Here is a 14,836-nt window from a genome sequence, read left to right on the forward strand (position 1 = left end):
AGTAACATAAACTTGTTATTTTTTAAGAGTATATCACAAGCAACTGTATTTTTGACACCATAAAATGCCATGTTCGTACATCATCTTTTTATAGGATGGATAGCATCTGTAGTATTGAGACCTCCTAGGCCATTACCAAAAGCCCATTCATTCAGTCTTTCTCTAGCTATCAGCTCTTACCTAACTCTAGGTTGCAGGGGTGCTGATGCACATCCCAGAATTTAGTGGGCAGACACTAAATTTAAACAGACTATATTTGATCAGAATAAATGGTACCTTCTCCAAAAAGCACAATGTAACTAGTGGTATCCTGCAAGGTTTTATCCTATACCCTCTCCTCTTTGGAATGTATTTCTCTGATGCACACAGGTAATAACCTAGTCTACTTTACATCACAGATGACTGCAACCAACAAAATTATTTTAAACGCCCTCTCAGATTTACTAATACTCAAAAAAAGCCCTTGATCACATTAATACTCAATGCCTTGAACACGGTATCAACCTAAGCACAACAAATTAGCAGAGTTGCATTGGGTAAAATTAATGCTCCTGCACAGTATCATGCAAATAGAATTTTCATAACGAATGGCACTTGGACCCAAATTTTAGGGATTACAAAGGACATGAGCTGACCTTTAATCAGCATACGTCCAATATTGCCAGAAAAGCCTTCAACCCTTGTCCTCTGTCATGGTTTCTTGTCCAATCCCAATCTGTCCTAATTCACCTTTACTCTGCATTCACTTGCCTGTCTTACAACATAATATTCCATTTGGTATGTACAGCTCCAAGTCAGTCTCCCAGTTTGAAAAATGCCAGTGATTTATAGCCAAAAAAAAAATCCAAGTTTTAAAGAACCACTCTTAATTAGACTAAAAACTCTGATTTTATTTTCTGGGGTATACAGATTTCAGACTTCTGCTAGGTGATCTGTGCTTTAGTTTCTGAGCTATGTCAAGCCTTGCTTTCTGTGACCTCTTTCAATGACAACAAAAACTCCCCAGTTAATACGTAATTAAAAAATAGTTCTATGACAAAATAATAACAAAATCCAGAATCAATGATAAATTTAGCTATGCAGCAAGCTTCCCCTACACGTTATACATGTTAAAACCCTAGTAACATCCAAACTTTAACTGGATGAATGGGTAAGATCCCCTAATTCACATTAGGGGACAATGGCTACAAACTACTAACTCTGCCAAACTAAACAGTATCGCGTCTCAGTCCTCTATTCCATTTCTGCTTTTCCCTCCCTTTTTCTCTAACTTCTGAGGTTCAGTCTAGCAATCTCCAATCTGAATATAGTACAGCTATAGCTCTCAAGTTAACTCTGTTCCCTACCATAATCTCCTGAACAATTAGCTCCCCTTCAAAGGTTAATCTTCTATGGCATTGCTGGCTAAGTGTACAAAAGTTCAGATACCACTGGCTTAATATAAACCAAAGAATATGCAAAGTTCTAGTAGAGTTTCTTGCAAAAAAAAAAATTAAGACACAGGGTCATACTGTGGATTATTCCTGCTCTGGTACATGATTTGATATATAGTTTTACAATTAATTTCTAAAGAACCAAAGAACATCTTTACAAATGATATTTTCTTTCTGTTTTCAATATTCATTGTTCATTATCCTTGTTTATGTGCAATCTACACACTAACTCCAGAATCTGTTTCACTCTGTTCTATTTATACATTTAATAAGCAAACTACTTACCAGCTGTAATACTGTTAGGTATCTCTTCCACCACAGGTACTTCTGAAACTGTGGGCCACAGGCAGCCAGTCCATAGTACAGATACATAATAACATGGATCAAAGCATTCATATGGGCTCCAAAAAAGGCTAGAAATAAAATACAATCCTTGTTAAACTCAAAGGATCAGGACAGCTGCCATATTAATAGTGAATGCAGTATGCCATTTACAGCTACATATTCATAAGGTTAAGAAATACACTTTCTGAAACCCATAAGCAGAGAAACCATACAATTCTGCATACAGTTTTTTCCCATCATGTCCTCACTTTTAAAGCTTCTCCACAATTTCCTCCAGTTTAGCATAGCAAATTCACCGACTGAAGTTATACAACATCTTTCTCAGCTCCATGGTGCAGATGGTTAAAGCTACAGTAAGTCCTAAACTACCAGGGTTTGAGTGGCAGACCAGACAGTGGAGAAGCTGGGTGGGCAGGAAGGTATAGGAATGAGCAATGAGTATCTGATGCTGGTCTAACCCCATCCAGCAGGAAATCAGTTGTCTAAATCCTGCTGCAGGAGTAATCTTTGAAGAAAGACTTCAGAAGTATACTCCATATGCAGAGGAACTTAGAACTGTAAGTCCAGTCAAGAACTTTCACTCCGGTCTACTAAATAAGGCATGTGTAAGTTCACACCCATCCTGTACTCATCACAGCTGGCAATACATCACTCTTGATGGCCACTTGTGAGACTATAAACCTACTAAATAAAAATCTCTACATTCACCAAGAATTACTTCATATAGTGACTGCCACAAATTCCTGGTCTTCCCCATGACTGCGATGTCGCTATGCCCTCACTTCAGGCAGACTCAGTCTGGGATCAAGACAGACTTGTGGGTCAGAAAGAAAAGCAGGTAGTAGGGTGCAGCTGATGGCCATATTAATGCTGGGTTTGAAAATAAGACAAAAATTATTCAGAATATATATGAAAAATGTTGGAAAAACATTATTACCAATTTTCACAATACATAAAAATATGATTTCCTATATAGCAGCCAACATGGCCTCAGACCTGGTTTCAATGCACTGACAGCTAATGCTACCAATCAAATCTATGAAACCATGGAAGACACAGTCACATAGCCAGGACCCTCACCACTGACATAAAACACACTTTTGATATTATAAATCACAATAGAATAGTCGATGCTTTCGCTGATACAGGATTCAGGGAAATTACATTAAAATGGTTCTCTTCATATCTTTACAACAGGGCCTTCACTGTTTCCTCAGGCTACAACTCCTCAAATAATACAATTCTTAAATTAGCATACCTCAATGATCAATACTAGGCCCGTTACTCTTCTCCATATTTATCAACAACCTCCCAGTAGACCTACCCACCATTAGCTGTACTCTGTATGACGATGATATGACTATCCTCACCTTGTGGCCCCTCCTTCAGTTCTGTACAGTACAAACTGCAAACTAGTTTCAACCTACTATGCAACTGGTTCATTTTATCCACAACCCTTCTATGAGAAGTCCAAAGTCCTCATCCATGATTATCTTTCCAACATCCCCACCTGACAAGTGTTGACCTTCCAGGTTCACTAATCCCAGTTTGCTTAAGACCAGCAGCTCTGATCCTCTCTTCATACTGGGTAAGATAGCTGATAAAACACTACAATTGCTAAAATGGGCATATACATTCTCATGTATACACGCAAACACACACACACATATATATATATATATATATATATATATATATATATATATATATATATATATATATATATATATATATATATATATAATACATATTTTTTTGGGGGGGCAAGGAAAACAATAGGAATAAACATGTGCATACACCAGCAGGAATATTGCTTAAACCATTACCTCTCTCAGTTCATCTAATGGTAGCAAAGCACTGTGATTTGCCCTACTAAAATTTGCCATTTCACCAACCTCTTCAACAGCTGCAAACACCATTGTCTTACGTTAAAACGTAAACTGGTTACCTACCACTTGTAGTGCTGCTCTTCAACTTAACTCACTTACTCTTAAATTGCTGCCCCCTGCTACTCACCCTGACGTAGCAACATTCTCCCACTGAACCACCACTAATAGTGTACCTCCTTACTAGCACAACCTCCCTTCCAAAAATGCCTAGCTAAAAACACCTTTTCCAAATTCAACCCAGTATCTATGCACTCTCCTCCGAATAAACTCTGATCTCAAACAATTTGTACTAAATGCAGGAAAAAAATACAAGCATTTCTAAACAAAAGATGTACAGTATGTGCAAAGTACAGTTGTGTACACTTGCCATAAATGTAGATGTTCGAGTTTATTGACTGTTGCAGTGCTAACCAATGGGTTATCCGTCTCCCAGTAGCCCTCGATCGGACAGAATACCAAAGGTAAGTAAAAATGATGTCAGGTGACCCTATCTGCATGGAAAATAAGAAAAGGCTCCACAGCCATCAAAGCATGCAGCTCCGAAACCCTCCTAGCTGAAGTTATAGCCAAGAGGAAGGCAGTCTTCCACGAGAGAAACTTTAAATCTGCAGTGGCAGCTGGCTCAAAAGGAGGAAGAGTGAGTTTCTCTAGAACAAAATTAAGATCCCAGGCTGGAGTAGGCACCCTTCTGGGAGGTTTTAAGTTGCAAGCATCTCTGAGAAAATTTTCATCAGAGGATGAGAGAAAATGGGTTGTTCAAAAGAACAATGAGCAGAAATAGCTGAAGCATGGATCTTGATAGAGGAAAAGGAAAGCCCACCTTGAAGCAAATAAGCCAAGTATTCCAAGATCAGAGGAAGGGCAGGCTGAGAAGAAGATTCCCCTCTAGCTTGCATCCAAAGAGAGAATCTTTCCTATTTTCCAGCATAGGACTTCCTAGTGCTAGGCCTCCTGGCCTCACGAAGTACGTCAACAACCTGCTGGGAAAAGGAAGAAGAATGATTCATACAATAAGCCATGCTGCCAAATGAAGTGACTGAAGATGAGGATGCAGAATTTTTCCCCCTTCCTGAACCAAAAGATCCAGTTTCAGAGGAAGATGCCAAGGAGGAAATTGGGAGAAACTGTGAAGCAGTTGATACCAATGCTGCCTGGGCCAGTCTGGTGCTATGAGAATGGTCCTTGGTCTTTTGTCCCTGATCTTCAACAAAACTATGGGAAGAAGAGGAAGAGGTGGGAAGGTATAAACTGAAAGTAGCGTCCAAGGTAAAGACAGAACATCCACTTTCCAGGCGTTGCTGTGATGCTGTCTGGTGCAAAAAAGCGTTAGAAGGTGGTTGTCCGGGGAGGAGAAAAGATCCACCTGAGGGGTGCCCCAATGCTGAATGATGCTGTAAAAGACTGTTGTGTTCAGCTGCCACTCATGAGAATCCAGGGTCTGTCTGCTCAACTGGTCTGCCAAAACACTGAATCTCCCTGGAAGAAACTGAGCTAGAATATGTAGGCCCAATGATGCTGTTGTGGGCCAAAGAATCATACTCTGTCTGCACAGCTGGTAAGAATGAGTCCCTCCCTATTTGTTGATGTACCACATGACTGTGGTGTTGTCTGACATGCTTTGTGTTGCAGTCATTACATTTGGGTTATCTGCTTGCAGGTAGCCCTCAGTCGGCCTGATTAACAAAGTCTTGGGTCCTGCGTCGGTTGCTGTCCCTTCTTCCATGACATCAGGTAGTCAGAGGTATAAAACATGCAGCCGACGCCATTACATCAGTCTTTCTTGCCGTGCGGTGCCCGAAGCAGAAGCAGTTCGCAAGTGCCGGTCGACCGACTCCTGAAATTTTCATTTTCGAGTTTTAGAACCGAAGTCTTCAACTAAAGCTAAGTACCCCATTGGGGAAACTTTTTCTTGCTCCTCACCAATGTCAGTAAAAGTTAATAATTGCATTACTTGTGGAAAGCAAATACCTCATAAAGATTTTATTTCGTACTGTATTCCTTGCCTAGGCCCTGACTATGATGTACCTTGCTGTCGGTTTTGTGCTTTATTTAATCAGTGCACTATCCGTCATCGGTATATTTTCGCCTCTAAATATTTCTGTTCTCAGTTTAATTATCCAGAAATGTTGACGGTTAGCCATCCGACAACCGGGGATTCCAAAAAAACGCAAAGATAAAGACAGAGACAGACCGCTGATGTCCAAAACTGCCGACGACGCTTCGCATAAGCCAGTCGCCAGTACTCAGTGAGGCACTTTCACAGCCCCTGATACCCGCTACTTCTGATTCGCAGGCCTCTACTGAGACCCATTCGGAGACCGGTATGCCGCGAGATGCTTCAACTATCGAACCCGCGGATGTGGCTACCTTGGATGGGTCCGGAGCCACTGTACAGGCACCATCTTCTAAGGGTGTATTCAGGCCTATGGACTTGCATATTAAACCGACGCCTCCTTCTTTACTTAGACCTAAATCTCGATCCATGCCTAAAACACCTACGCCAGGCAACATGCTCAAGCCTCTATGCCTAAAAAACAAATGATAAGAATGGCTGAAGATCTAACAACTCTAATCAGGGGTAGCCACCCCCCCTTCTAAGAGGCCTAGGACTGAAGTTGATTATGAATCTTCTGATCAGGATCCTGTTTTTTCTGATTCTACTGATGATCTGGATTTGCCCTTATCTACTTATGAAGATTCTGATGCAGAGGACTCCATTCCCTCTGCTTCCCCTCCTGAGGATTCTTCTTTTGGGGAAACTGAAAAATTATATTGTTCTGCTTACTGTGATGGATTTGAAATTGCTTACTGTGATGGATTTGAAGTCGTCTTAAGACACTCAGTCTTGCTGGCTGGATTCAGCTGAAATCAAAGTCTGGTTATATTTGTATTCACAGTCTGTTGCATACAAAAACTTGCAGAATATACACTGATGAGAGAATATACTTTACAGCATCAACTTTAGAGCAGTAACAAATAACTTTTTAAAATAAACCAAACGGACTAGCGTTGCAGCTTAAAGTACTGTTCCACTTTACTTCTCATATAGTACAGATGATGTGAGAGATATAACATTTACCTCGAGACAAATGTGTCTCTACCAATACCCCTAACATAACTGGATTCATACAGATCTTTATATACAATTTTAGTGATGCACATACATATACATTTCCTCTTGGTATTCTATTTTGGAGAATTGCTCATCCTGTAGAAACAATACTGATTGTTGCAGATGCTGACGCAAATGCTGACTTAATAATATTATTTTTAAGCTTCCTTGTTTAACAATGTCTTGTTACATTTTTGCTGAATTTATAAGAAGCCAGCTTTTCTGACAGTGTGAACATCCTGTATTCTATTTGGATCTTTGTATAAGAACATCTGTTCTTGTGCCAATGCTGATAACAGTGTCATAAACATGTCCTGTTGTCCATTCTTTTTATATGCAGAAAAACATGGTTTTAAGGAAACACATTGTCACAGTGTTCTTTAAAAGTAGATTTTGCATTTTTGCTCTTGCATACATCCTGTTTTTAAGTCTGTAAGGGAAAAATGTCCATTCAGCAGATTCTTTATTTTCCAAGCTATGGTAATTTAGTATGGATGCTGATCACATATTACTAAACTCTATTTCTACATTTAAGCAAGCTTTATTTTATACCTTATTTATGTTGCATATTTGTAGCAAAGTTACTTTCAACCTTAGTATATTGTTGAGCACACTCTAACAATTCCCTCGTTTTTATTTTAAACAAGGGAAATAAAGTCAGCGTTATTTGATAATACTTTTTCATTATGACAATTAACAACAGTAACTTGACTAGCTTTTGCTAAGCAGACTTTAATACATGTAAATAATATACAACCAAGCATTACAATAACAATAAAAGAAATTAAAAATACAGTGATTTTTCTTGTCCATCCTGTAAATAGATTACTAAACCATTCACTCCAATCATCATTCCAGTTTTTTCTAGTATGTTGAGACACGTGTGCAATCACTTCTAAATGTGCTTTTACAGATTCTGTTTTGTCTGGAATAAATGTACAACACTGTTCTCCTATTAAAGCACATGTACCCCCTTGGGATGCTAATATGTAATCTAATGCCAATCGATTTTGCAAAACCATAGTTCGTATTGCTGTCATTTCGACAGCAATGTCAAGGACTGCATTGAAACTGGCATATGCCAATACCTCAACTAGTTTAGATAGTTTTCTCAGCTCCCAGATGGCTTTTGCAGCCCAGTGCCAAGGGAAAATACCTGCTCCAGAGATTACATCATCTTCTAAATCCATATCTTTTAATTTAATATAATCAAGATTTTGATAATATATACGTGATGTATCTAAGGTGTCTACTGCATTTTCGGGACTTTTAATCACAGGTAATATATCCCTTTTCTTTTTTGCATTTCTAATGCTTCCTTACCAACTCTTTTACACGATGCATTGCTGGTACCACTAATCCTATATAACAGGTGCCATCCCATCTCTTTGGTAACCATTTATAAGCATATTTACCACAGATGTAATATAACCCATCTGATAGAGCAACGCTGCTATTTACCAGACTGCCATTTACTTGCCCCATAGTAGGAGTTTTATCATGTACAACTGTAAAGTTTTTATCTGTTTTACTTTGCCAACATGTAATATTGGTTTTGCACTCATTTTTTTATCATTTTGTGAAAAATGAAATACTGCTGTGTCACTTAATATTAACAGACCCTTAATTGGTATTAAAATAGGAAAACCATGAGAAAATACTCCACGTACTGGTATGTGGTTGTGAAAATTTATCATTTCAAATGTTTGAATACAATTGCTATTACCCACTGGAACAGTTCCATTTTGTTGAAAACATGTGATCCCCTGCACTACTGCAGATAACTGTACTCTTGCTTTACGTAATTGTACATTTATGACTTGATCTCCTGTTTCATTTATTAATACCCTCCAACTACTAAGAGAATTTAGTGGAATATGTGTATACAATGTTGTGTCTTTCGGCTTTTCCCGGTTAGGGTCGCCACAGCGGAACTCCGGTCCGCTAATGATCGGCAGCAGATTTTTACATGCCAAGTTGCCAGCTCTGACGCACAACCTTCAACAAAGGTATGCCCATTCACGCATGTCTCCGCACAGAAGACGCTCTAGCTGAGAATCGAACAGGACAATGTCTTACTGTGAGGCGACAACGCTACCGCAGCATCACCACTGCAGCGTGTGCATGTGTGTGCCTTCTGTGGAAGGTTGGGAGCCTGGCTGATAACTCGACACCGTAAAACTCCACTGTCAATCATGAGCGGACAGGTGATCCACTGTGGCGACCCCTAGCTGGGAAAAACACCGAAAGAAAAAGAAGAAGGTATTACAGGCATTACCCCTGTTATTCTTGGTATTAAACTACATACCCAACAATTAGAAACATTCATGCTTTTTGCATACCAACATTGCCTTGCCAAAAAAGTATTAAAAGATGGTGACCAATCTTGTTCATTTTTCCACATTTCTTAAATTTCTCTCTTATGTAACTTTACAGTTTGATTAACAGGTTGTAAGTATAATTTAATACTAAGCAATACAATAATAGTATGATAGCTATTATCAATTTAAAAAAAACATCCTTTAAATAGAAATTCCATTGTTGAATCATTTTGCCTTTGGTTATCCGAAACTGGATTTCCAAAAGGATGCACTTTAAACCATGTCAATTTCATTATGGTTTTCTCTGTTGGAAACATACAGGAGAATACATTTAATCAGATTTACATTGCTCACTATTTTTGATCATTCTTAGTTGATCTTTATGTACCAACATTGTTCTGTTTTTCTTTTTTCCTTTGATTTTGTACACTAATGGTCCAATTTGTTCCACTACTTCAAAAGGGCCTTGCCAAATGCTAGCCCATGGTCCTTCCATTTGGAATGTTTTTACCAATACTTTGGTTCCACAGGGAAGGTTTTCTTCAGCTGGTAATATTGGCACCTTTTTCCATCGATGGAACGCTTGCTCCCTTGCATTATAGTCACATATACTAGTAAGTTGTTTTAGCCATTCCTGATGTTTGCTGATTTCTAGCATGGGCCTACCATTAGGTAAATCTGGGTCAAATGGTAATTGTATGGGCATTTTGCGGCCTGTTATTATTTCATATGGCGAAATACCTGTTTTGCTGTTTGGTGTCGCTCGAATACCCATTAAAATACCAGGCAGATGATTTACCCATGTATTGCCCTTTTCCAGGCATGCCTTTTTTAGACGTTCTTTTAACGTCCGATTCATATGTTCTACAATGCCATTAGATTGTGGATGGTATGGTACATGAAACCTTTGCTGTATGCCTAACAAATTACACATTTGTTTAATGAGATCACTAACAATCTGTGGGCCATTGTCTGGCTCTATGACCCGTGGCCATCCTCAATGACAGAAAATATTTTTTCATAAGGCTTCTGCTGTTGCCTTTGCTGTCATGGTTTTGGTAGGAATTGCTTCTACCCATTTTGAAAAGACGTCCACTACTACTAATATGTACCTGTAACCTCCCTTTGTTGTTGGTAATGGACCTGCATAATCTATTTGAACTGCATACCTTAGCCATCCGCTGGCTGTACTCGATGTAACTGAGGCCTTTTGTTTTTAGCATTTACCTGCAGACAGATTAAACATACTTCTATAATCAGTTTGCAGACCTTTTTTAAATTTGGGTTCCAATATTTTTCTTTTACAACTACCCATAACTTATCAGTTCCTATATGGCCCAGTATTTGGTGATTTAACTTGACCAACTGGCATGCCAACTGAAATGGTACATATGGCAACTGTAACCCTTTGGAGGTGGTGTATGCATAGTACTCCTTTGGTGGTATATCTGCTAATCTGCATTGATCGGTTTCTTCTTTTAAGCCCTGTTGTTTTTGTATGTTTACATGGTCTTTTTCTATTGACTCTTTATCTAACTCTTTTAAGACACTAACTTCTACACTGGCATACTCATATTCTGGAAGTTATTTTCCAATTTGCGCTGCTTGTTTTGCCAAAGTATCAGCTAACACATTTAATCTGTAAGTTTCACTGGCTGGCTTTTGATGTGCTTTTACTTTTAAGATGCTATACTGTCCTTGTTGTTTTGACATTGTTATAACTTTATATATGTCTTTTAATACTTCAGCATGCCATAATGGTTTACCTACACTATCCACAAATCCTCGTCTTACCCAGGTTTCCATATGCAGTCTTAAAGAATTCACTACATAAGCACTATCTGAAAAAATGTTAATAGGATTGTAATACTTTAGCACATACAGTACTGCCTCCAGTTCAGCTCTTTGAGCTGACATATGCCCTGGTAACTTGATTAGTTCAGGAGAACCCAACTGTGGATTCTCTGTAACTATGACAAATCCTGTCCAGTATCTGCCTTGGTCCCAATATCGTGCTCCATCCACAAAGATGGATGGCTTAAAGTGATCAAAATCAGATGCTAAAAATTGCACATCAGGTGACATTATATTTTCTAAACAGTTATGCTGTCTTCCTTCCTATCCCATGTGGTTTGACAAATAGTATTTGTCCCCTGTCTGTGTAGTAAAAGTTTTCATTCCAAAAAGTGCCATCCATTTTGCAAAGACTGCCTAATACCATCTGTAATTTTATTCATTTCAAAACTGTCTATCAGAGCTTTTACAGCTTGATGTGGTGTTTGTACTATAATGCTGGAAAATACGGTCAAATATTCAATTTGTTTAATACCCCAGTAAATGGCTAATAACTGCTGTATACATGGATGGTAGCCCAGTTCCACTGGAGTCATTTTCCTGCTAAAGAAAGTGACTGGGCGTAATGTTTTTTCCTTTCTGTTGTCGCTACCATGTGGCCACTCCTGTAGTAGTACCACAGACTGTGTTTTTTTTCCTGCTGCTGTTTGTAACACAAATGGTAACCTTGGTGTGGGTGCTATTAATTCTGTAGCTTGTGCTAGTTTTATTTTTATTTGTGAAAATGCCTCCTCTTCATGAGATTCCCACTCTAAAAAGGTGGAGTTCTTTTGTTTCTGTAACATTTTGTATAGGGGAGCAGCCACAGCTGCATAATCCTCTATAAATTCCCTATTGTAATTCATGATTCCCATGAATTTATGTAAGTCTGCTATAGTCAAAGACTTTTCCATTTGTAAAATGCCTTGGACACGTACAGGGCAAGGAGATCTTCCTGTTGGTTTTATAATAGTACCTAGAAACTTAAATTTTTGTGTCATAAACTGAATTTTTTCACTTTTAACCTTAAACCCTGCTTGCTGTAGAGTATGAAAAACTCTCTTAAGAAGCCGTACATGCTCCTCTACTGTTTCTGACTGAATTAAAATATTGTCAATGTAATGCATTACTGAATCATCCTTTTCCAAATGTTGTAGAATGGATCCTACTGTCTGATGAAAAATAACTGGACTGTTTTGAAACCCTTGTGGTAACCTTGTCATGAGATATTGCTGTTTTTTAAATGTAAATGCAAATCTTAGCCAATCTTTTTTCCTGAGTGGTACTGCACAAAAGCCATTTGCTAAATCTATTCCTGTAAACCATTTACTTTGTGGCTTAATATGCGCAGCCAACTCTGGGACTCCTGGAATCAAATATGCTCTAGGGAGTGGTATATTGATTAACCTTCCATAAATCAATAACAAGACGATAAGTACCATCTTTTTTCTTAACTGGCCAGATTGGTGAATTTGTAGGACTGTTGCCCTTTTGTATAATTCCTTCTTTTTCCCATTCTGCAATACATTTTTCCATATGTTCTTCTGCTTCCCTAAGAATAGGATATTGTTTTTGAAAAGATGGTATATAGTCCTGATCACTTCCTACCCCTACTGGGCTTTCTAGTTTCTCACAATCACTGGGACCCTTGGACCACAGATTTGGGAATTGCTGTTGTAAATGCTTCCATACATCCTCACTGTCTGTATTTACATAGCCTGTAGGCTTTTCAGGTTTGTCAGGTAGCGAGATTGCATAGCAACCTGTACTTTGCTCTTCCTCTCTTTGTTGTTTGCCTCCCATCCACAGAATTTCATTAGGTAAATCAATTACTATCCCTAAAGGCCCTAGAATGTCCATACCAATAGTGGTATTTGAGCAAGATGGATGCATTAAAAATGCACGCTTCCATGTCTGTCCCTCTTGACTTCATTTTATGTCCACATTTTGGCTACTCACTGCATAGCTCCCTATGCCACTAAATGCTGAAATGCAAACCTTTTTTATAGGATTTGCTGGTAACTGTCTGTTTGTGACAGATACTGCTGCTCCTGTGTCTATTAAGACATTTTTCCACAGTGACCACTCTACCCAAATATCAGTCAGTGGTCGTCCATCTCGACCCTTTTTAAAGGTAGTCAGGAAAGATAACAGAGTAGGGGGGCACATCCCTATTGTAAGGAAATCCACTAATCCTCTCCTTTATTATCAAATGCAATATGACACTCCTCATGTTTTTGCTTGTCATCTTCCTCTGTGTCTGAATGATCTACATATTTAGGTTTTTTAATCTCTTTTCTTAACTATTGCCTAGCTATTCCTTCTGCCTGTTTTATCAAATGTTTCGGATTTACAGGTGAAACGGTTTGAAAAATCTACCAGGCATACTTCCCCTTTTCCTGTATATTGATGGCTCTTATAACTGTTTTTACCAATATTGTAAGGTTTGTGTACATAATCCTTCTTTTCTGACGTTTCTTGTAAATTTGTTTGCTCTCTTTTTGGAAAAAAACCCTGTTCTTCCTTCTTTTTGAGCCAGGCTTTGTAATTATCACAATTTTGCTTAACATGTCCTATTTTTTTTACAAAAGAAGCATGTTGGTGCCTTTTGCTCATTACCTATGCTTGATCCTGGTACTATAGATATAGAGGCAGGAGCTGGTGGTGCTGAAGCAGCTCTTTCTGCTGGTGGTTGGTCACACCACCTTTGCCTTCCCCTATTTTTTACCTCACCAATTAATTCAAATGGCTCACTATTATCTTCAAATGCAAAGATATGGTGTGAGTATAATGTCCCATCATCGGCCAAACCCTGTCCCCTCATTAGTTTTTGTACCAACTCAGTGAGGGTATCAGAATTTTCTTCGTAGGTACATTTAATATCCCCTGGAACCCCTTTGATTTGTTCTAAGAAGTAATGTATTAACTGTTTTTGTATGTCTCTTTTTCCCATGTCTCTGTTTTTTGATATATGATTTGAAATGCAAGTCTAAAATGTTCACATTGTTCCATTAATTTATCTGTAATAGTAATTTTAAAATTATCTAATAATTTGGCTGTGAGAGACTGCCCTTGTGTAAATGCCATTAAAACGGCTATCATACATCCAACTTTAGTGTTTAACTGATAATCATCTTGTTTTAATTGTATGAAAGTTTTGTAATAATCTAGACTGTGTATATAAATCTGTAGTGGTTCCCTGTCTCTGTTCTATAATTTGGACTGGTTTTGTGTTTTTTAACTCTTCCTTAAGCTGGGATATCAAAATAATATTTTGGAGGTTAGTCTCTGTTAATTCATCTAATTCTTCTTCCTTGTCCTTCAGACGCTGTTTAAGGTCTGTCATTTCTACCTGTAAGTGTTTAAGGGATGTACGATACCTGTTACTAGATTCCTCTGTGGACTGCAGGGCTCCTATGCACTTTTGACAGAGATCTTGGATGTCATTTCGGAACGTTTTAAACTCACTTTGTTTCTCTTTTAAAAACGTATTAAATTCTTCTGTCAATGTATCATAAGCTTTATGTCTGTCCTCATCTGTATGTTTAGCCGTGGCATCATTCCATGCTTGTACATAATGTTTAAAAGGTGTTACAAGATCTACAGGGGGCTCTGTCAATAACAGATTTGACTGCTGTTGTAATTCAGAGATTAATGTACTGACAGGACATAGCTGCTTTACATCTGGATATAATGAAAACTGTGTACCCTTAATTAATTCTTTATCATGAGCAGATCTGTCTGCACAGTCTACTTTTTAGCAATATCACGCAATACTTTTTTTATGGCATAATACAAAAAATGCAGTTTCTCTTGAATCACACAACAAACATGTACTATGATATAGTAAACAACGAATCCTGCCAAAATCTGGGTAAACGCTCAAGCTTCATACAAAGAATA

The 14,836-nt window shown here is 38.3% G+C and overlaps 1 protein-coding gene across 2 annotated transcripts in view; it reads right to left on the reverse strand.

Annotated features, from left to right (window-relative positions):
* The window catches only part of ELOVL4 (ELOVL fatty acid elongase 4), a 771,086-nt gene that overhangs the window by 101,816 nt on the left and 654,434 nt on the right, over positions 1–14,836 (reverse strand). For both annotated transcript variants that reach the window (XM_044073739.1, XM_044073746.1), the window contains exon 6: positions 1,719–1,846. In XM_044073739.1, the coding sequence (XP_043929674.1) occupies positions 1,719–1,846 (128 nt within the window). The remainder of the gene's footprint in view (positions 1–1,718; positions 1,847–14,836) is intronic.

Source organism: Protopterus annectens, chromosome 1.part1 (assembly GCF_019279795.1).
Source record: "Protopterus annectens isolate FY-2018-M chromosome 1.part1, PAN1.0, whole genome shotgun sequence".
NCBI lineage: Eukaryota > Metazoa > Chordata > Ceratodontiformes > Protopteridae > Protopterus > Protopterus annectens.